Source organism: Sarcophilus harrisii, chromosome 4, assembly GCF_902635505.1.
Source record: "Sarcophilus harrisii chromosome 4, mSarHar1.11, whole genome shotgun sequence".
Lineage (NCBI taxonomy): Eukaryota > Metazoa > Chordata > Mammalia > Dasyuromorphia > Dasyuridae > Sarcophilus > Sarcophilus harrisii.
The window spans coordinates 464,083,636-464,106,543 of NC_045429.1; the positions used below are offsets into that span (position 1 = coordinate 464,083,636).

Sequence of the window (22,908 nt, forward strand, 5' to 3'; positions counted from 1 at the left end):
TGTGCAGAGAGGGCGGCCGGGCGAACCCTGGCAGCCCCGGGGCAGCAGAGCGGAGCCCGCGCGGGTCCGGGAGGGACAGGGGCCGGGGGCTCCCGGCCGGCGCTGCCTTTGCCATTCACGCTCCCCTTCGGGGCGCCCGGGAGCCAGCTTCTCTCTACTTCCAAGGCATGGGGGGGGGGGGGGCTGGGGCGCTAGCGGCCGGGCCCACGGCTTTCCCAGTCCGGCGCTCGGGGGCCAGGATCCGTCTCCCTCTAACTCAGCCATCAAGAGATCCCATGGCCTCCAACCTCGGCGATCCCAGGTTTAGAACGGAGGCGGCGAATGAGCGCAGCTCCACACGCACTCAGTCCCCACTTGGGGCAAACCGTCCCTGTTAGAGGGCCAGTGTGGAAGCCGAGAGAGGCGGGAGCGGAGGATGGGGGGCTGGACGCAGGAGACGGCCCCGGCTGCTCTGCAATCTCCCCTCATCCCCCACCCCAGCAGGGCGCTCCGCAATCTCCCCCCCAGGCTCCTTATTTTGGCTATAAAAAACGAAAGCCGCTGTTTTGAGAACCCACCCCCCAGACGCTGCCTCCCCCGTCTGTCGGGACTGGACCAGGAGCCCTGAATGATGTGAGGAGATAACTGAGTGACCTTCCCAGGCAGACTATAGGATGGGGGGAGGCACAAGCCCCTGGGAGCCTCAGGCTCCCCCAGCACGGCCTCAGGGAATGGCCAGGGATAGAGGGGAAAGGCTCTCCCAAGGGAGGGGGAGGGAGGAGGGATGGCAGGGGTCAGCTTGGGATCAATGGGATTGGAGGAGCCGGCCTGGCCAAGGGGGTTGCCCTCTGGGGGGGTGGCAAGGCCTTCCCATACTGTGGGCACCTCCCCCCGTTTAACCAGAAAACAACCCGTGGGGCTCAGGGGGAAGGCGGGCTCCAGATTTCACTGGCAGGGGAACAGGACCCTTGCCACACAGGCTGGCATCCTCAGCTATGCCACTCTCCTACAGGGCATCTGTACCCTCCGTCTCTCTGGTGCAGGCACCAAGGAAGCCCATCAGGGATGCCCACCCAGAAGAGGAGCTGGCTCCTGGAGCCTTTCAGCAGCCCACATGTGCTCCCACTGCCCACCTCTGCCCAACTGCCAAGCCCTTCTCCCTCTCCCCATACCCCACCCGTGCTGCCCACCTCTGTGGATGGCTTGAGCTTAAGAGGCCCAGGCTCCCCCGGCACCCGGGGCTGGCCCCACCATCCCGCCCCCAGCCCGGCCATCCCTTCTGCCCCTTCCTACCCCCAGAAGATGACTGTGTCAGAGGCGAGTCCCCCGGGCGGATAACTTTTCAGTTGAAAGTCTGTTCAATCTTCCCCAGACCCTTGGCATCCGTGGCACGGATGTCCAAGTGGGGAAGCCGGGAGGGACGCCCGGAATCCGGCCCATCTGCAAGATGAGGAGATCAAGGCACCTGAGGACTAGCTCGTGGGGCTGCGGGTGTTCTGGGCCCCGTCGGCCAGGTGACTAACGGGGTCTGGAAAGAGACCGTCCACATCCAGGACGTCTCAAACATCAGGGCTGGGGGCCCGAACCGGGTCCTCCATCTGGTCGAGTCTTCTGAGAGTTTGGGGGTCTCACCGATTTGGGCCGGGGCCAAGAGCCCCCAGCTCTGTCCCGAAGCCGCCTCCAAGGCCAGAGACCCCTCCCCACCAAGGGCCGTCCCCACATAGAGCAAGCTCTTCCAGGATCTGACCAGATCCGCTGCTGAAGTAAGGGATCAGGCGCAGGCTCCCTTCCCGGGGGGCCAAAGCCGGCAATTGTCGGTGACCTCTCCACAGGTGCAGCTGAACCTGACAGTGCCAGGATGCTCTTCTGATGGGGGTGTGGCGGGAACATCTCCCCAGTGGGAGGGGTGGGGGGCCTGCCCAGGCCTGGCAAACTCCCCTGATCCTCCAATGACCCGGAAGGTGGGTGCACTCTGCAGGCTCAGGGGAGGCGGTGGAGACCCCAGCCCAGGCTGGTCTACACGGGCTAACTGCTGATCCTCCCTTTGCTGTCCCAGCCAGCCAGGATTCCATGTGGATGGAACTCCCTGTGGCCCTCCACTGAGAGGTTGGGGCCCAGGGCAGCCATTTCTGGGCCGGCCAGCTTTCACTCTGGGATCTGGGCTGTGTCTCTCCGCCTCTGAGGCTGGCGCTTCGTGGCCCCATGAAGCCTCCCGCCATCTTTCCACCTAAGGTTAGCTGTCTTGGGCAATGCAAATGGAAGCTAATTAGTGCAGATTGATAAGAGTCGCCAAGGACGCTCAGGTAACAATGGGGGCGAGAAGCCAGGTCCTAAAGGAGAAGCTGCTGCGGCTTCGGCTTCTTGTTCCATTTACTGACAACGTGGCCAGCCGGCTCTGGGACGCTTCCCCCGTCCGAGCCGGACCGGCCCTGGGCGGACAAAAGAAATCCCAGGGCGTAATCCCAGAATTCTAGAGGTAAGGGCCTTGAGCAGAGAAGGGCTGCAATCCTGCAGGTCCAAGGAGGCCCGGGCCTGCCGGGGCAGGACTGGTCTGGAAAGAGGGACTGACCAGGAGCCTGGGCACCAGCCGCCTCCTAAGTCCTACTGGCCTCTGGTGTCCCACCAGCCTCAAGTGTCCCGCCCGCCTCCCTCCTCTGCTTAGTCTGTAAATTCACCCGCCAGTGAGCGTCCATACCTAATGTGGTCTGGCTGGAGGCAAACATGGCGGGGAGCATGGCTCAATGGAGAGAGGGCCAGCTCCTGTCCTCTGCTTGGAGGCTCTGGGGGAGTCACCAAGACTGTGACAGAGAGTGCCAGTGGTCTACACCAGCCCACAAGGGGCCGTCCCCCACTCCAGCAGCACCTGGCCACCGGGGAGCGGAGGCCGGATGGCCAGCGGGGAGCGGAGGCCGGATGGCCAGTGGGCTCCTTCTTCAGAAAAGGGACGTTTCCATCAGGAAATCTGCCTCAGGAAGGCACCAAGTCCCAAACCATGAGAAATGGTCACTTTGAGGGACCCACTGTGTAAACATGCTAATGACCACTCACAGGCAGTCTCCATTCCCCTGAACTAATGGGGTTATTTGAAGTACACAACACCCTGCTTATCTTCCAAGCGCTCACAGAACCACGGGTCAGAACCCAGAACCACAGAAAACAGAACCACAGAACCCAGAGTCATAAGGGACACTGAGGCACCAAGTCCCACATGACCTGAGATGGTGGAGGGGATTCCAAAGTCCCCTGATTCCAAAATTTCCCCATTCCAGTCTTCACAATTTCAGAGTCCCCTGATTCTAGAGCCCCCCTGATTCCAGAATCTCCTTGATACCAGAGCCTCCTGATTCCATTCTTCCAATTTCAGAGCCTCCTAATTCAAAAGTTTCCTGATTCTAGAGTCCCCTAATTCAAAAGTCCCCTGATTCCAAAGTTCCCCAGTTCTAGAGCCCCACCGTGATTCTAGAGAACCCCCCCCCAATTCCAGAGCTCTTAAGTTCTAGAGGCCTGATGGGGCCAGCTCGCCACCTCCCTGAAGAGAGAGGAGAGGGGAGTGACTCAGGGGTAAGAACACTGCTTTTTCTGAGGAAGGTACGATTTCTTTTGCTGGACTAGCGTTATCAGTGACAAAGGCTTTCTTTTTCTTTCTTACTTTAAGGTGGCGGGGAGAGGAGAAAGAGAAAATCACGGCCTGCTCATAAAAACCACCATTTAAAGCAAAGAAGAACCCCAGCGGCGGGTGAGCAGACCTCCGGGCTTCCTCTTCCCTTCCCAGCCCCTGGGATCTCTCCCTCTGGTCCAGTACCCACAAGGCTGCCCCTTGGCAGCTTCCTTAGCCCCAGAAGAGCTTGTCTTAGGGACAAAGGCACCCTCGCAGCCGAGGGTGGAGCCATGCTCCCAGTCCCATTTAACAGGCCTGTGGACCTGAGCCGGGGAGCACTGCAGGATGGGGCCCTGAGCCGGGGAGCACTGCAGGATGGGGCCCTGAGCCGGGGAGCACTGCAGGATGGGGCCACTCAGCCTAAACAGATTATTTCCCCAGGGCTATTTGGGGGCTCCAATAAACAGCACACACACGTGCACACACAGACACATGTGCATACACGGACACACGTGCACACATAGGAAGCCGCCTCAGACAGGTTGGCAGGGAATCCTGGCTGACACAATCACCTTCCCCCGGAGTCCTCCTGCACTATTCCAGATACATCTTTACAGATCCCCCAAATTGCTGGTCTGCTCTAGATGCCCAGAGATGAGGGGACCGGGCTCCCTATGCCCACCTGTCCCGGTCCAGTCCCAAAGGGCTCCTGAGCCTCAGCAAGGCCCCTCCAGAGCAATGGATGGACAGGAAGGACAGGGCAGGGCAGTCCCATCGGCACTGGGAGCTCAGCACCCTGGGAATGCCCGTTTATTTAACAGGGAGAGCTAGGTCTCCCCTCCCCCTTCCTTCCTGCCCCTGGTCCTGTGGGAATGATCCCAAAGGTCTTCTTCCTCCCTTCCCCGACCCACCAGGATCCCCTCAACCTCCCTAGGGTTCCAGGGATATGCCAGCAGAAACATGGTGAGTTCCCCCTCCTGACTGAGGAGCCCCTTCCAGGAACCCAAGAGGGGCCGGGGGGAGGCTTTAGGAGAGTTGGGCCCCTTGCCTGCCTCAGAAGGCCCAGGAGGCAGCCCCTGTCCTATCGGGCTCAGGACCAGGGGTAGTCCCCCCTGAAAAAGTGTCCCCATGTGGCTGTCTCCCCAGGCTGGGATTCATGTTGTAGACAGAAATCTTATTCCGAAAAGTCTGGAGGGTCAAATACAGGAAATAGTGATGGCGTAAGGCTTAGTCGCAATCAGGGTTAAAAGCCTCTAGCGCTAACCCCCAAGCTGAAATGATGGCAAGAAAGCTGGTTTTACTTAACGGTATTTACAGAACTGGGTACTAAAGAAACGGAACTGTGCTCATTTCCAATACAACTGATATTCCAGACCCTCCTTTCACCCATGGGTAAACTGAGGCAAGCTGCTCCTTCACAGAAGGCACCTGTCCCAGAAGGACTGAGACCCTTTCCATAAAGAAATCAGGGACCGGCGGGTGAAGGAACTCAAATAAGGGCCAGGCTCCCTTTCTGGAGCTTTGAGTGCGAGGATGCGGATGGCCGGGCCTCCGGTCCTGCAGGAAGAGCTGCAGTCCAAGCCAGCTCCCCTCTGCACTGCGTGAGGCTCCGAGCTCTCAGGATCCAGGAAGCCCGAAGCCGCTTCTGACACACCGGCTCACACGGGTGGGGGGTGGGATGGGTGGGGGAGGAAAAAGAGGTGGGGGGGCGGCAGGTCTGAGGGTCTCTTTTAACTGGCTCCTAATTAGAGCCAAACTTCTCAATAGCTTGCCGGGCGCCGAGCAACGGCTTCCCTTTAGCTGGGATTAAGCAGCCTTTCTCCAGCGCTCTTCAGAAAGAAACCCGCTGCTTCTCTCTGGTCCCCAGGACGACAGACGGTGACGGGGAAAGCGGCAGGCGCCTCCGGGAGGACTTTTTAAAATGGGATCTAAACGCTAACGTTAGCAGACCCGAATGAAAGCGGCCAGCCGGCCCAGCGGTCCCCACGATCCCCACCCAGGAGCAGCCTCGGGATCCCGGCCTAACATCCCATTCAGGCGTTTCACTGTAGAAAAGTCCCCTGAAAACGGGACGGGGCCATCCGGTTATCCTTTGGGAGTGAATTCTTTTCCCCTCTGCTTCAGGCTTTGCATCCTCCCCTCCCCCGTTTGACCTAAAAATATTAACACATTAGTTGCCGGATGAGAGAGACCTGTAAACATTCTGATTTCCCAGTATTTGGCCCAGAGACAAAGGAGATGTGCTGAGGTTCCCAGTGAGCCCAGGAGCGGCTTGCCCTCCCACACCCCGGGGCTGCTGCTTCTCTCTGGGGAAAGGCTTTGGGGCAGCGGCTCCCACCCCATAAGCCCCCTCTAGCCCAAGCCCGGGAGAATCAGGATCCAGGAACACCGGGGGTTTGGGACCGTGGGGCTTCAAGGAGCCGCTTCTCCCCGGCCTTTGCTGCATGACCCCTAGGAAAGGGAGGGCAGGAGGACCTTCACCTGAGAAACTCCTGGATGGCCGTTCCCTTTGTCCACAGAACACCCCCCCCCAGACGTGCTCTCTTAGGCCTGAATTCTCTGGGGCTGTCCCTGCAAGCCCCCAGTCAAGCTGGAGGAAAAAAGGGAGAGTGGGGGGGGGTGCCTGCCTGCAGCGGGAGAACTCGGGGACACCTCAAAATCAGCCCCAAGTCTTTGTGAAGGGCTGTGGGTTCCCCAGCAGAACCGGCTCGTCGGCATTTCCGGGAATGAGCCCCCTTGCAACTGGCACCACGGGAGCCAGAACCAATTAGCCTTTGGGTGGGAGCCAGTCACTCCGGGGCCATTTCTGGAGATGAACCTGAAGCTTCCCCCCCCCCCCCCAACGCTGAATGGCTTTAGTAGCCAAGCCCCGATGGCCAGCTGGGCCAGATAAGCTGGGATTGGAGGGGGGGCTCCCAGCTCTGCAGGAAGGGAGGGGAGGGCTGTGCTGTGGCCACTGCTCCTGCCCTGCTCCCCCCAAAACAGGCCCCCTAATGAGCATAAAAGAGTGGCTGCAGAGCGAGCCATTCCCCGTAGGTTTGGGGGGAGATGAGACAACCCTCCCCCACACATACAAACTCACCCACACTCACACTTAGACACACACACACACATTCACCTAAACACTTACAGAGCTACTAACTTCTAGAGTCGGCAATGGATGTTTTAGACACAAATGCTGAAGCTTTGGGGGGGGGGCAGAGATCCAGACGGTCCTGGTGGCCCCCAGAGGCTGTTTGGCCCCTTTTCCGAGACGCTAATGGGAAAGTAGGGCTCGGCAAAAAGCGAGCCTCCGGCTGCCCGACCTCGAGCTTGGGGCCCCGCTGAGAGGCTGGGAGGACCCCCCCACTCGAGACAGGCTCCCCGGCAGCCCCCCCCGGCCCCCCGCTGCGAGGCTGGGAGGACCCCCCCACTCGAGACAGGCTCCCCGGCAGCCCCCCCCCCGACCCCCGCGGGCCCCCTCACTACCTCTCCTCTCCGAGCGTTTCCTGCGCCTCCGCTTACAGCGCCGCTTCGCGATGCTGGACGAGCTCCCCATGGTCGCGGTGCCCGAGGGCAGGGAGGCCATGGCCCCGAGCGGCGGCCGGGAGCGGCTCCGAGCGCGGGCCGCCGGGCTCCCCTCGGCGGCTGCGGCGGCTCCGCCGCGCTCAGGCTTCATTCATCAATCTGCAGGAGCGGCGCCCAGCCAGCGAGGCGGCCCCGGCCCGGCCCCGAGCGGGCGGGCGCATGTGATGGTTAACCCTTCCCCACACCGCGGCCGGGAGCTCACAGCGCTCTCGGGCCGGAGGGAACGGCTCCGGGCGCGGGCAGGGAGAGGGAGGCCGGCGGAGCGCCCCTGCGGGGCCAGGAAGGGAGGGCGGCCGGAGCGCGGCTCTCCTCCGTCGGGGGCAGGCGGAGCGGGCCACGGGCTCCCCGGGCCCCCCGCCCCCCCTGCGCCCCCCATAGCCCCCGGCCGGGCCCCCCCCGCCTGCGCCCCCCATAGCTCCCGGCCGGGCCCCCCCGCCCCCGCCTGCGCCCCTCATAGCTCCCGGCCGGGCCCCCCCCGCCTGCACCCTCCATAGCTCCCGGCACGCGGTGGGGCTCACGAAGTGCCCGGCGAGGGCCGGCGGGGCGGGCCGGCGCTTCCCACAAGGGACTGCTACTTTTCCGCTCCGGGTAGTGGGTCCCCGGCTCCCGCCCAGGTGGGAGGGGCGTGCCCGGGGCGGGGCTCGGGCGGAGTCAATGCAGAGGTCACCAGCTCGGGAGCCTGAGAAAGGGCTCAGCCGGTGCCAGCCTCTGGGCCGGTGCCAGCCTCTGGGTCGGCGCCCACCTCGCCCTGCGCTGCCCTTCCTCCTCCCGTGGCTGCTCGCGGGTCTGACGGGAGATCCCCGCCTCCTCCAACGGGCCCACCCCTCCCCTCCTGGCCGCGACCTCGGCAAGGTCCTTGCCCACATGGGGCCTGCCTCCTGCCAGCTGGCTGGCACAGCCCCTCACTCAGCTCCTACCGCCTCCCAGAGCAAGTCCAGACTTCAGCTGGAAGGGAATCGCGAGGCTCCTGACTACCTGGGGGGGGTCTCCTGGAAGTGAAGGGAATTCTAGCCCTCAGTCAACTGCCCCCCTCCCCCCCTCTCACCACTGCACCCTTCAGCCCCTCCCCTCCCCAATTTTAACCACACCGCTATCTCCTAAATATAGCGGGAGTTTGAGTAGAGACCCAGCCAAAGAGAGACCACCACTTCCTCTTGTGGGACATCATTCCTTTTCAGTCTGGGGTAACGAGGCTGCTTGGGTGGGCCGCAGAATGAAGTCGACACAATGCAGAAGGCAACAGAGTCCACAGGAGGGGGTAATTCAGTCTCCAAACCCTCCTGCGCCGTCCACTGCCCTCAGTCAGCATGGGCCGTCCTGACCCAGTAGGCAGCCTCCGTTTCAGTCGGAGAGTTGCCAACCCTCCACCAGGTGCAGGAGCGGCCCCTTGCCCATGAACTAAACAGCCTAGGGCTCTTGAGGCAACAGGTCCATCTGCCCAGACTAGACATTCCTCTGGGTCTCCAAGGTGGCAGCCGAAAGGAGTGTGTGGGTGCTATTGCCCCAGAGCAGGGCCTTCCAACTTTTGGCCACGTTAACCCAGACCTCCCTTTCTGCACCCTTTTCAGTCTCTCTCTCCAAGGACACAAGGTCGGCCTGATGGTTACACCCTCTGACAATGTTCCCCGGCCCATTCTTGTTCTCCACCACACTGATGGTTTGGGCCACCTCTTTGCTTAATAAAGTTCTGATTTTTCTGGGGCAGAATGTTCTCCCAAGAAGTCTCTGACCTGGGCTGCATCACTGACCCAAGGTCAAAGCACAAGGGCGTTAGGTCAGAGATCAATGGCAGCATCCAAAGCATTGGTCAATCCCAAAGTGTGTGAAGCGAGAAAGGAGGAGAGAATGGCTCACTACGAGCTCCAGATCCACCACCTTCTCAGGGTCCCACCTCAGAACCTGTGTCCCAGACCCACTTTATTCCCTCACAGTCTTAGCCTTACCAACAGCCGGACCAACTAGGAAGGCCATCCTCTGCTCTTGAGTCTTATCTCCCCTGGTCCTTCACCTTGCGCCTCTCACCCAATCCAAACCCTGGATGACCTCCATCAGCTAATTTCTCTCCCCGCCCCAGTCATGGGAGGAGGTTCATACTGCTTCTGTGTTCCTCTCCTCTCACTTGCCTCACCACTGCAAGGGAAGCCTTTTCCTGCCCTGTTTTCCACTGCATTTATTCCAAGTGCTCCCCTCCAAGCTACTGCACCACCTCTGTCACTTCCTTGTCTAATATTTTGCCAAGAACACTTGGAATATCAACACATTAATAATGGCAAAGCACACAGAAAAGGCGATTGTGACAATTCAAAGACAACCCAAGCTGACAGATAATTTGATAATAGAAATTAGGTGCAGGGGCAAATATGAAAGCAAAATGGCAGAATCAAAAATGAAAGGGGAATTTTAACAAATGGGGAAGAAATGAAGGAAATTGTGAGAAACTCCAACACTATATGGCACCATACCCCCAAACCAAAAGGGAATCCAAATCCTCAAAAGGGAAGAGTTACAAAGGACAGAATACCAAGGGGCAGCTAAGGGTGCCATCGTGCCCAGCTGGCATCAAGAAGACTCATCTGCCTGAGTTCAAATCTGAACTTTGTGTGTGTCCCTGGGCAAGTCACTTCACCCTGTGTTCTCATCTGTAAAACAAGCTGAGAAAGAAATGACCAACCCCTCCAGGATGTTTGCCAAGAAAACCCAAATGGGGTCATGAATTGAAAACAACCTAACAATAACTAATAGCCACAAAACAGGAATTAGGTAATTCTTTGCAAGTCATGAATGAAACTACTATGAAAACCAACTCCAGGTCCAGAAAAATGTATAAATGACTTCCATCAAACATTGAAAAAACAAAAAATCTCTATACTGCATAACTTGTTTACAAGAAAAGAGAAGGAAGACAACCTACCAACTCTTTCTCAGACAAAAATGGTTCTGATTTTCAAATCAGAGAGGGATAGAGAAGAAAAAGAAAATTATAGATCAATACTCTTCATAACCACTGATGGTAAAAAAAAAAAGAAAGGAAAATAATGACAAACATTGCAACAATGTAGTTTATTCATAAACATAAATTTTTCATTACAATCACACTGGATTTAAGGTAGGAATGTAATAGGCATAATGTTACATTTATAATAAAAGTAAAAATGTGATTGTATCAACAGACACATAAAATGTTTGATAAAAACAAAGTATTCTTTTCCATTAAAACACTGACAGCATATGAAGAAAAGGATCTTTCTTCAACATGATAAAATGGTAAATGGTAAAACTACAATATCAATCTTTCTAATAGGGAAAAGCTTCTTCAATAAGTTCAGGATGGAAGCAAAGGATGTCTATGGGCATGATTATTATTTAACATATATTAGAAATATTAGTTGTAGCAATAAAAAGGAAATTAAGGCAATATGCAAAAAGAGGCAAAATTAGCTCTACTAATCAATCAACAAGCATAAGTAAAGCTCCAACTCTCCCTCACCCCCACTGAATCTGCTTGACCAAAATCTAAATCACCCTGCTTTTCTGTGATTTAAGGATGCTGGGTCAATTATAAAATGTTTAACCAAAATAGATATTAAAAATAAACAAGAGACAAAATAAGGCAAAGGAATGGGCCAGGGGCATAACACTTAATTTTGCTTTCACATTGAAAGACGTTTTGGGAGGGGACGAAACAAGCCAACCCTCAGTGGACGAGAGAAAGGTGGGTGGTCCAGGCAAGACTCAAGGAAGTTCCTCGGCCTGACTCCACATGAAGACCTCTCAGCCCCAGAACCTAATATCATATAAACACGCCCCTTGTCTTTCCACCACTGGTCTTTAAGCCACAAGCTAAAAAAGTTATTTTTCCTCTTTAAATGATTCTATCTAAAGCCCAGTAAATCTTCCCAACATAATAAATGCCATATTTTTTCCTTTACTGAAAGTCAGAGTAATTTAAGAATCTTTCAGCATGACGAGGCAAACGCTCCCTAATTATGGTAAATGTGTGCACCGTGAACTAGAGATTACATCTAATGGGGCATCAGTTCTTTTCACTGCATGTTAATGTATTTGAGTCCCATCCCAGCAAAGGTGGCCAGGGTGCATCATTTCCCTCGCCCACATCCGTGGCCCCTCGGCCTGTCCCACTCCCCGTCCTAAGAAGAGGAAGCCCTCAGGGGAGCCGCAAACAGAAAGACCCTCCCTTTGGGACGGCCAGGACTTCTTGCCCCCCACAGGGCTTCCCTAAAGAGCAAATTGGCACCGTGGACGCTACAGTCTGAAGAACCATCCCCCACCCCCTGCTCTGGCCTGACCACTATGTCCATGGGGCTTCTACCTCCAGTCGCCCTTTATTTGCAAGTGTATGATTAAGTGCATGATTCTGGCGAAGGTCATAAGTGATCCGTCAGTCAGCCTCGAACTCCTGGCATTCTGTTCCTTTGATTTTTGCCTGTGCCCTTAACGTCGCCAGTCTTTAATGAGAAGCTTCTTAGAATTGTCTTTTGGGAAAAGAACATAGAAAAGCATTTCTTCATACCTAAGAGAGAGAGAAAGCCTCCCCCTCTGGAGCTGGTGCCTTCTTAACGTGGATCCTTTATGTCAAAATTAACTGCCAGCTGCTGGGCAGCTCTGGGCTCCTAGGAGCCCCCAAGGTGACCTAGAACTGCGCTTTAAAGGGGTTTGCCCTCAGAACAGAAGGCCCGCTGTCCAGAAACTGTGCTGAAAGACCCCACCTGGAAAGCCTGTCCCTCTCCCCCAGCCCTTCCAGGCATCTCTCAGCCTCGGTGGGCCAGCCTGACTCCTCTCGCACCAGGTACCCAAACCATGGCTAAGTCGCCAGCTGGGGCTGGGCCCCTCATCCCCTCCCATCCTGGTTAATGCCCCCAGATGGAAAGTCCTCTGCTGGGCCCCTCTAGCCCTCCAGGCTTGCAACCTTGAACTGCCACACTCACACACACATACTCACACACACACAGACACACACACATACTCATACACACACACAGACACAAACAGACATATACACAGACACACACACATACATACACACATAAACACATACACACACAGATACACTCACACACTCATACACACACTCACACACATACTCACAGACACACACACACACACACTCACACACACCACACACTTGTGTACATGTGCTTTACGACCAGCTCCATCGGCCTTCTCCCTCATTACAGTGTCCGCCCCCACCCTTGCTACCCACCCCACCCAGGGTCTCCCACAGCAGCCTCCTTAAATTCCAGGACAGTCGCCTCCCCCGTAGGACACCCTCAGGACATCACCCTGAGCCCATCCCGCCTGGGTGACTACTTAGGGTTAGGCCCTGGCCACCAATCAGACATGTAGGAAGCCCCTGGGCTAGGCCGGGGGTCAGCGCTGAAGGCAGAGGCTTCAATCCTGCTGCGGCTTGGGGGGCAGCCCCTTCACAATTTAAAAGCACGTGGAAGTGGGCTTTGAGCCAGGCCCATCTCAGCGGAGGGTCCCTCCCCCCAGCAGGGCTCTCGGCTGCACTGGCTCCTGCCCTCAGCGCCTTTGCCCGCCTCAGAGGGCAGCCCGCCGGGATTCCCTGGAGGGGTCCCCGCCCCTCCTGCCCCTCAGCCCCGCAAGGAGCCCCCGGAGCGCCCAGGATGCAGCGGGCACTCCCGGTGGGCGGAGCGGGGCGGAGGAGAACCCGGAGCAGACCCCACTTTGCCCAAGATTCTGCTCTGTGCAGCGGCAGGCCGCCCCTTGGCCAAGGAACCCGGCTCCCCGACTGCTGCCCAGGAGACCCCCCCCCCCCAGCGCCGGGCCAGAAGCGACCTCTCCGCGGGCCCAAGGCTGGCTCCCCACGGGGCACGCCCGCATTTCCCCGCACGGAGGCCCGACCTCCTCAGGCTCCCCCAGCGCTGTCCGACAGCACCATCTGCTGGGCCCCGCCGCTCCCCACAGCCCCGAGCCGCGACTCGGAGGTTCGCTCTCTGACACAAAGTCGGAGGCAAGCGCGGGGGCACGGGGACGGGCACGTGGCCTTCCTCCGAGCCCCCGTGAGCGCCAGCACAAACGCCTGCGGGCTCACTGCTTATCCCCACGGGCTGGGAGCCCTGACCCAGCTCGGAAGGGCCCGGGTGCGGGCGATGACCTGGGCAGCCTATGATCAAAGGCCTTTCTAAGGAGTTGTATTTCAGGGCTCTCTGTGGCCCTTGAGGAACTCTTAGGTGGCCAAAAGCCCGGCACGAGGCTCCACACCCGGGTTTCTTGGGAGTTTTGGTTTTTAAAGACGTCATCCTCTGACGATCTTTAAGTAAGCGCACAATGCCCCCGTTGTGGCAGAGGGACGCCTCCAGGGCCCCTACTAGCCAGGCTCCCACTGGCGATGGGATGCCAAGGAGGCGGTGCCTTTTCTAGCCAAGGTAAACCTTTTCTCTCACCTCTGGGGGAAATCTGACCAAATGGTAGGGTTTCCATGGAAACGCAAAGCTGGAGATGCGGGCTATGGGCCCAACGTCTGCCTCAAGGTCCCGAGGATTTAGCCGTGGCCGGCGCCTTGGAGGGCCGGTGGAGGATGGGCACTGTCTGTCATGTCCCCCGGTCTGGAGGAGGGTGCGCTCACTCTGAAGGGCCATCGATGGGCCACACTCCCGGGACCGTCTCACCATGAGGAAAGCTTGCCTCTGACTCGCGGCCAGCCTTCTCCAAGCTGGCAGCGCGGGCGGCCGTGCTCCCAGATTCACGCCATCAAACCCGATCCAAGTTTGCCCTTCGGGAGACTCTCCTCAGAATACTAGAGGACTTTCCCAAGCACCTTCATCCTGGGATAGTTTATGAACAATTTTAGAAGAAAAGTAATGGGCCCAGCAACATAGAAATAACAGGAGACCAGTGGAGGCGATCTTCCCCCCGGGGAGGGAGGCCCAACAGAATAAAAGGATGATCCTCCCGAGATCCAAGGAGAGAATAAACTGCCGAGGGCTCCAGACACAAATACAACTCATCTGGAAGGACAGGTTAAGATCTCAAGGAAAACGGTGGAGGGAAGAAAAGCTGGAAAGGAGGACAAAGTGATTCTTGTTCTGGCTGATGAAACTGATCTTTTATCCAGAGCTCGTCACTACATCTCACTGTGAAATTTGGTCTCTTGTCCCAGAACACAATAACTGCAATCCTAAAATGGGGAGGGGAAAGAGGGGGTAAGGAGAAAGTAAAAGAGGGCAAAAGGGGGAAGAGGAGGAGGAGGAGGAAGAGGAGGAGAAGGAGGAGGAAGAGGAGGAGAAAGAGGAGCAGGAGGAGGAGGGAAGGGGAAAGGGGAAGAGAAAAGAGGGAGAGAGAGGAGACCATGAGGTAGCTGGGGAGGGGCAGGACGTTCTGGGCCCGGCCAGTACAAAGCCTTGGCGGTGGGGGTGCAGAGCTGTGTCGGTGGAACCACAAGCATTGCAGATTGAAGAGAGTATGGTGTAAGAAGGCTACAAGGGGGAGAGGGCCAGCTTACAAAGAGCTTGAATAAGTTCAAACCAAAACACCCCGATTCCAGCTCCCACCTGGGGGAACAGCAAAGCCCATTACAAAGATGAGAAGAGGTCCCGTGGCAAGCCGGACACACTGATGTGTGGGGGGGTTAGGAGCTGGGCTGACAGTTCAGGAAAACCACCCAGAATCACCCCAGAAAAGTCACCCCAAACTATGGCCCCCAAGCCCTCCGGACCCAGTGCTCTCCGGCCCTTTCCCAAGGCAGCGACAAGGTACACTCCAACACATTCAACCTACACACTACACACCTCCTCACACACACACACACACACGCACACACTCTCACTCTCTCACACACCTCTCCCCACAGCCCTTTTGTTGACAGCAAAGAATTGGACAGAAAGTGGGTGCCCACCAGCCACATCCTGGGAAGGAGACAAGACAGCAACGCATCAATAAATATGGAGGCTTCAGGAGCCCTGGGAAGGCAGGGAAGCCCAAGGACCAACCAACAGAAAGCACAGGACCCAGAACCCCATTGAGGAGGCCCAGCCAACGTTTCTTGCCTTAAGGCTGTGGAGGAACATTAACGCACCAAAGCCTCCAAATCCCAGGACAGAAATTCAGGTCAGAGGAAGGAAAGATGTCACACCTCTAGGATTGGCTAAGATGACAGGAAAAGATAATGACGGATGTTGGAGGGGATGCGGGAAAAACTGGGACACTGATGCATTGTGGGGGGCAGCCCTGTTTGTAGTGGCCAGAAACTGAGTGGCTGAACAGGTTGTGGCTCATGACTGCTATGGGATACTATTGTTCTGCAACAAACGATTGGCAGGAGGGTTTCAGAGCGGCCTCAGAGACTGGCAGGAGCTGGTGCTGAGGGAAGGGAGCAGGACCAGGGGATTCTTGTACACAACAACAAGACTGTATGAGGATCAATGCTGAGGGACCAGGAGCTGGTTGGAGGTAATTCCAAGGAAAATGCCACTGGCATCAGAGAGAACAAAGAGAGTGGATGGGGCTCGACCTTTCTTGCTTTTTGGTTTTTCTCGTGTTTCTGCACGTTTAAAAGAATTGCACATATTTAACCTGTGTCAGGTTGCTCGCTGTCGTGGGGAGGGGGGAGGCAAGGAAAGGAGGAAGAAAAGATGGGAACGCCTCGTTTTACCAGAGCGAATGCTGCAGATTCTCTTTGCGTGTATCTGGGAGAATAAATATTACTGAGAAAAAGCAGGGAGGAGAGACGGGAGCTGATGAGCACCTCACCAGAGTCTCCTGCTCTGGAGCCCTGGAGGATGAAGGAGGCAAAGTCCACAAAGAGCCTCAGGGGGAGCCCCGGGTGGCGGGAGGGGAGACCCAGGGAAGAGAGGGGCTTGACCCACTCAGCTTCCTGGACCCCTTTCTCTTCAGACGAATGAGTCTCCTGGGCTGCAGAGGCGCTTTCTGTGCAGAGAGGGAAGGATAGCAGGGGGAAAGGTCTAAGGTAAAGAATACATCCTTGGGAAGGTCTTTATGACCAAAGCAGAACTAGAGATCATTACTGACCACAAAATAGAAAATTTTGATTATACCAAACTGAAAAGTTTTTGTACAAACAAATCTAATGCAGACAAGATTAGAAGGGAAGCAATAAACTGGGAAAATATTTTTACAGTCAAAGGTTCCTGATAAGGCCTTCATTTCCAAAATATATAAAGAATTAATTCCAATTTATAAAAAATCGCTTCATTCCTCCAATTGAAAAATGGTCAAAATATGAAAGACAACCCTTGATGAAGAAATTGGAAATATTTAGTCATAAGGAAAAGATGCTCCAAGTCATTATTAATCAGAGAAATGCAAATTAAGACAACTCTAAGATACCACTACACACCTGTCAGATTCAAAAATGACAGGAAAAATAATGATGATTGTTGGGGGATTGGGAAAACTGGGACATTGATTCATTGTTGGTGGAGTTGTGAACGAATCCCCATTTTGGAGAGTAGTTTGGAACTATGTCAAAAAGTTATCAAACTTGCATACCCTTTGATCCAAGGTTATTACTGGGATTATATCCCAAAAGATTATAAAGAAGGGAAAGGGACCTGTATTGCAAGAATGTTTGTGGCAGCCCTTTGTAGTGGCTAGAAACTGGAAACTGAATGGATGTCCACGGTTGGAGAATGGCTGAATAAATTTGGGTATGAAAATTATGGGAATATTACTGTTCTTGAAGAAATGACCCAACAGGATGATTTCAGAAAGGCCTGGAGACTTAAACGAACTGATGCTGGAGGAAATGAAAGGACCAGGAGATCATTATATTTTCAACAAAATACCAAGATGATGACCAGTTCTGATGGATCAGGCCATCCTCAGAAACAAGATCAACCAAATCATTTTAATGGAGCAGTAATGAACTGAACCAGCTTACCCCCAAAAAGAACTCGGGATGACTAAAACCATTACATTGAATTCCCAATCCCTATATTTATACACCTGCATTTTTGATTTCCTTCACAAGCTAATTGTACAATATTTCGGAGTTGATTCTTTTGTACAGCAAAATAATGTTTCCATGTATATTATTATGTATCCAAGTTATATTTTAAATATTTAACATTCTATTCATCCTATTAGGGAGGGGGGGTAAGAGGGAAAAATTGGAACAAGAGGTTTCAATTGTTAATGCTTAAAGTTACCCATGTATATATCCTGTAAATAAAAGGCTATTAAATTAAAAAAAAAAAAAAAAAAAAGAATACATCCTTGGCCTTTACCAGGGGCCCAGAGAACAGGGCGGGGGGATCACTTGGCAGGAGAGGGCCAGAGAGGCCTAAGTAGAAGAGGAAGAGCGGGGGGGAGGAGCAGACTTCTCCTTAAGCATGAGGTCACAAAGAGCCCCTGGGGATTCAGATGGACCAGGGAAGCTCTACCTGCAAATAGCAGGAGCTTGTGTTCACGCCCCGCACGAGGGACAAGAGCGGTGAGTTGAGGGGAGCCCACGCTGCGTCTGCGGGAGCGAACGCCCAGGCTCGGCGCGTTTCCTACTTGGCCACTGGGTGTCGTGCTTGCCTAGGAAGACTGGCCAGATTCAGCGGGGCTGCTGGGCCCCGGCTCGTCCCCTCCCTCCCCTGGGTTCCGTCCCCGCCCAGTGCCACACCCTGGCCTAAACCCCCAGTGCACAGAGGCGGCAGGAGAGGGGCACGGAGCCGGGGCGCTCTCCGTGGTACTGAAGTCACTGCAGGGGCCAAAGGAGTCCCTCTCTTCCTTTAGGAACCGCAGAGGAGAGGACTAGGGGGTATGGGGGCCGTTTAGCTTGGAAATCGTTTATCGGAGACCACTGTGTGCTGGCCACCTGGCAAAAGTGTCTCATTCGGTCTCCACAGCAACCCTGGAGGTGGGTGTGGCCTTTATCCCCCCTTTCCTTGAGGATGCCCAGACAGAGGTAAAATGACTTGCCACACAACTAGAGTGTATTAAAGGCAGGATTTAAACTCCAATCCTCCTGAGACCAGAGTCAAGCCCGGCAGCCAGCCTGGAGCAAGCTCTCAGTCAAGGCGGGCAGGTTAGTTCCCAGCAGCATCGCCGCTCACCACGATCCCAACAAAGCTGGGAGTCACCGAGGGGCCCACGGCGCGGCCATGACCACTGGGCCATCGCGTCCACTGAGCGACCAGCCAGAAAGAGCAAAAGCTTCAAAGCAAGTGTGAAGAGCGACTCTGGAAGAGTACGGGAAAGGCTGCCCGAAGGGGCACAAACGGGCACCCGAAGGGAGCCCCTCACTTCAAAGTCCAAGTCGTTACTGAGCAAGGGTCGCGGTGGGGAAGGTGAGCATTTCTACAGCACCCACCATGTGTCAGGCCTTGTCTCACTGGCTCTTCACAACAACCCTGAAAAGTGGGCGCTGCTATTGTTCCCCATTTCACAGATAAGGAAACTGAGGCAAGCAGAGGTCCAGTAATGTGCCCAACTAGTAGGTGTCTGAGGCTGGATTTGCATTCGGGCCCTCCAGATCCATGCAGGCCGGCCCCACCAGACCCCTTAGCCGGCTCTAATGCCTAATGATTTCCTTTCTGATGAAACGTTTCCTTGTGTGTCCAGCTGGTTTTTGAAAGCAGAGAGAACACTCAAAGGCCTGGAGGAAAGGGCTCGGCACCGGGCTCCTGAGGGAGCAAATGGGAGGGATCCCAGGAGATCCCGGAGGGTCCCAGAGGAGCTCTGTGAGGACCTCCCCCCCAAGCTCCCCACAAGGCCTCTTCATTCCTGCCTCCAGCACCGACTCCAGGCTATTTCCTTTCTCCAGACAACCTTTAGTCAGAAGACATCCTTCCTAAGGGACACGTCACCGCCCTCAGACCTCCCCAGGCCGGACCGGGTCCGAGCACCGAGGGGCAAGCCCTTCAGGCTTAGAAGCCATGGCCTCCACCAGTGGCAGCCGGCGCTTCCTTTACGCCTGAGAATCTGAGAGAGACCTGGGGTCAGGGTCACCCAGCCGGGAAGGGTCAGAGTCTGGCCCCCTTCTGGCCCTGAGCCAGCTTCTTACCCACCCCCCCAGATCCCCTCACCCGGGACCCCGGTCACCAGAGGGGCAGGAGCCTGCAGCCAGGTCTCCCCCAAGGCAGAGCAAGTCTATCTCAGCTTATCAGGGACCAAATCCGGGGGGTGGGGCATTCCTCGTCCTTCCCATCGACCCAGTGGAAAGTGGAAACTCCCTTAGGTTTTCTGGGCAAATGGATCGTTGCCACGGCCATGCCTGACACAACGATCGATCCCTTTGTTTGGGAATCCCAAAAACCTCACGGGAGGGACGGGCTCGGGTGTCAGATGGTCCTGTTGGTTTCACAAGGACTCGAAGACGTGGCGGAGCCAGCTGAAGAAGGACAGGCTTAATTTACTGGGAGGGATTCCATATGAGATGGGGGGAGGGGGCGCCTCTAGCTCTCTCTCCTTCTCCATCCCTTATCCCACCACTCTCTGTGCCTCTCTCTCTGTATCTGTCTGTGTCTCTGTGTCTCTGTCTGTCTGTCTCGTTCTGCCTTTCTCTCCCTTTCTCTTTTCTCTCACCCTCTCCCTCTTCCTGTTTCTGTCTCTGTCTCTCTCTCTCTCTCTGTCTCTCTGTCTCTATCTCCTTTCTCTGTCTCTGTATCTCTCTCTGTCCTTTCTCTCTGTCTCTGTCTCTCTGTGTGTATTTGTCTCTCTGTCTCTGTCTCTGTCTCTCTCTCTCTCTCTCTCTCTCTCTCTCTCTCTCTCTCTGTGTGTCCTTTCTCCCCTGTCTCCTCTTGATGTATCTGTCTCTCTCTCTCTCTTCTCTTGTCTCTCTTCTTCTGTCTCTCTCTGTGTGTTCTCTCCTCCTCCCTCTCTCTCTCTCTCTCTCTGTCCTGTATTATCTTCTTTTTCTCTGCCTCTTCTCTCTCTCTCTCTCTTCTTCTCCTCTCTCTCTCTCTCTCTCTCTCTCTTCTGTCTCATATTAACTTCTTTTTCCCTCCTCGGTCTCTCCTCTCTCTCTCTCTCTCTCTCTTCTTCTGTCTCTTGTCTCTGTCTCTTCTTTCTCTCTTTTCCTTAAGTCTCCCCCCCATCCCTCATCTTTCCATTTAAAGGATCAACCTCCCTCAAACCCTCAAAGCCCACTGGTCCCCACGAGCCACTTCTTTCCCTCCCCCTCCCAGGCCATGTTCACCACCTGGCCCCGCCTTCCTCCCATCCCGGAGCCCTTGCCCCCCTCTCTTGGCCCCTCCCCACAAACCTCAGGAACCCCGGCCTTGGGCGGGAACCCCTTGGCCCCTCTTGGGGGCCCAGGGCCCAAACCAATCTTTGGGTGACCCGAAACCAGGAACACCCACCCCTCCAAATCCCAAACTTCCCCCTTCTTGGCCCCCATTCCAATCCTCCAACCCACAAACTTTCCTCCAAAGGAATTCCCCGGGTCCAATTCCTTCTCCCAGAAACGCAAATTTTCCTCCAACAGCCAATCCCAGGTCTAGGCGGATTCAAACCAAGTCCGCCCCGGGAAACTGCCCCAAAAAATGGATCCCAAAGGCGCCACCCTTGGTAACCAGCTAAACCAGGTAAACCCCCCTTCAAGGTGTTCCCAAAAAACCCCAACTCCTCTGAAAAGGGCTTCTCCTTAAAAATCCCTGGTCCAAACAACTTCCCACAAGGAACTTGGGGAACAAACCAAGGACCCCCCTCCCAACATGGTGTTCCCAATGGTCAAGGCCATCTCCACAGGAACCCAAATCATTTTCCCCAAACCCAGGAATAATGCCTGGGGGTTAGCCCCATCCACAATCCCTGAGCCCAGAGCTGGGGGAGAGAGAAGGAGGGGGCCTGGGTCTGTGGCAGCTGAGTAACAGTGGGACATGGAGGCTCTGAAAAAAGGCTGGGGATGGAGAGAGCAGAAATGGGAGACAGGAAGAGAGAGAGAAGAGAGAGAGAGAGAGAGAGAGAAGAGAGAGAATAAAGGATCTGGACTCTAACCCTGGCTGAGCGTGTGGTGATTACTGACTGACAGGAGGCTGCTCCCAGAGACCTCCAGGAAACAGAGAACATTACAGGAGGCGGCGGTCTGCAGCCCTCAGAGCCCGGGCCCTGTCCTGGTAAAGGGCTCAGGAAGGCCACTGGAGGGACGGGGCCCTTCCTCGGCCAGAGGCTGCCGCCCTTTCCCGGGACATCCTCGCCCCTGGCGTGGGCCCCCCGCTTCCTCAGACCCTCCCAGAAAAAGTCCCACCAAGGGTGAGGAAGGGGCTGTTTCCAAGAGCGGCCGGCGAGAGGCAGGCTCCCGGGCAGGACCCATGTCCCCAGTAACACTTGTGCTGCCTCAGGAAACTCCAGCCTGCACACGTGCGCTGCCCCCATGGCTTCCTAGGCCAGACGTGAGCTTCCGGGCTTTGGAGCCGGTACTTCCTGGCCGGCTGACAGAGGGAGCATTTCCGGCCCCAGCTCAGAGACTCATCCCGGCCCCCCCAGTGCCTCCGTCGGGGCCCTCAGGACCGTCTGTGGCAGTGGACATGTGGCACCGGAGACCCAACAGTTAGCCGGCCACAGATGTTTGGTGGTCCCCCCAGCTCTTTGGGGCTCTGCCCTGGCTCCTCAATTAATCTAAGCTTCTTAACCCAAGACCAAACGCGATTTCCCGCGTGTTTCCAGAGCGCGCCCTTACCTGGAGCCCCTCGAGCTTTTCTGTTCTGGGGGCAGCGCCCTTCGCCCAAAGGAGGGGCCTGGAAGGAGCCCCGGGCAGCTCCTAGGCTGGCTTCCGGCGGTCAGTCAGACACCTCAGAGCCAAGGGTGGAAAGCTTCACTCTGTGGGAACGAAGAAAGCAATCACTTAATAGCCCGAACTGAGCCCGAGCCCAGCGCCACAGCCCTCGCCCCCCGGATGCTCGCCAAGATCGGCTGGGGGCACTTGTCCCCTTGTCTCCTTTGAGGCCCGGCTCAGGACACGGTAGCCCCCCCCCCACTGCTTCACACCCCAATACAAAGATACTGAGGTGGGGTCTAACAGCTAAGAAAAGGAAAAGCTCCCCAAGGGCCTGAGAAGAGGGGGTGGGTCATGGGAGGGTCCCCCAGCGGCCCTGGGGTGGGGGGAGGCAGAGGAAGCTTCCCACAGGACCTCAAAGAGGGCACAGGGCCGTGGAGGCTCCCAGTGAGGGAGGCTGTGACTGAGCCTGACAAACTGGAGGAACTGTGAACGTGGCTGATAGCCTGGATTCACAACAAGCCTCCAACGCCGTGGTCTGAGGGCACCCAGAGCGCCAGGCCCGGGGCCACCAAGACTCAGGCCCGAGTCCCAGCCCGGCCACAGACCCTCTTAGCTGAGGGACCCCGGGGCAGTCACTTAAGCTCGTTTGCCTCTGCCGAGAAACCCCCAAACAGAGTCAGGGCCGAACGGACGGGACGGTGGGACGAGTCTGGGGGAACATCTGCCTGATTCTTGGCAACCGGACCCTCCTGCAGTGGGGGCTGCCACGTCCGAGGGCCCCCCACAGAGTCGCTGCTCAACCGCCCTGTCTCCTCGCATCTCCCAGCAGTACCCTCCCCCAAAGGCCCGGGGGCCAGGCTCAGCCCAGCATAAGGGAGCAGCATCTACACTCTGTGGAGAAGGGCCCTTCACAGGCCCCGGGGGGAACAGAGCCAGCCCCATCTAGCCTCCCGTCAGGGCAGAGGGAGGAAGAGTGGGCTTTCCTGCTGCACCGGGCTCCACGCTGCCGGGGACCCTCCCACACTGAGGGAGCCTGGGGATCCCCCCCCCCAGAATCCTGCCTTCAGACGCATAAAGGACAGCACAGCAAGACAGGAAGCCAGTTCTACCGACAGCT

General features: G+C 56.2%; 1 protein-coding gene across 2 annotated transcripts in view; it reads right to left on the reverse strand.

Annotated features, from left to right (window-relative positions):
* ADARB1 (adenosine deaminase RNA specific B1) overlaps window positions 1–21,926 on the reverse strand; it is a 70,428-nt gene extending 48,502 nt beyond the window's left edge. Inside the window, exon 1 of one of the 2 annotated variants that reach the window (XM_031968335.1) lies at window positions 21,753–21,926. Coding sequence is in view for 1 of the 2 variants with exons in the window: in XM_031968334.1 (XP_031824194.1) it covers window positions 7,046–7,235 (190 nt within the window). In the remaining variant the exon portion in view is untranslated. Of the gene's footprint in view, window positions 1–7,045; window positions 7,492–21,752 lie in introns of those variants that run through there. The other variant, XM_031968334.1, reaches the window with a different exon arrangement.
* Between the last annotated feature and the right edge of the window lie 982 nt (window positions 21,927–22,908).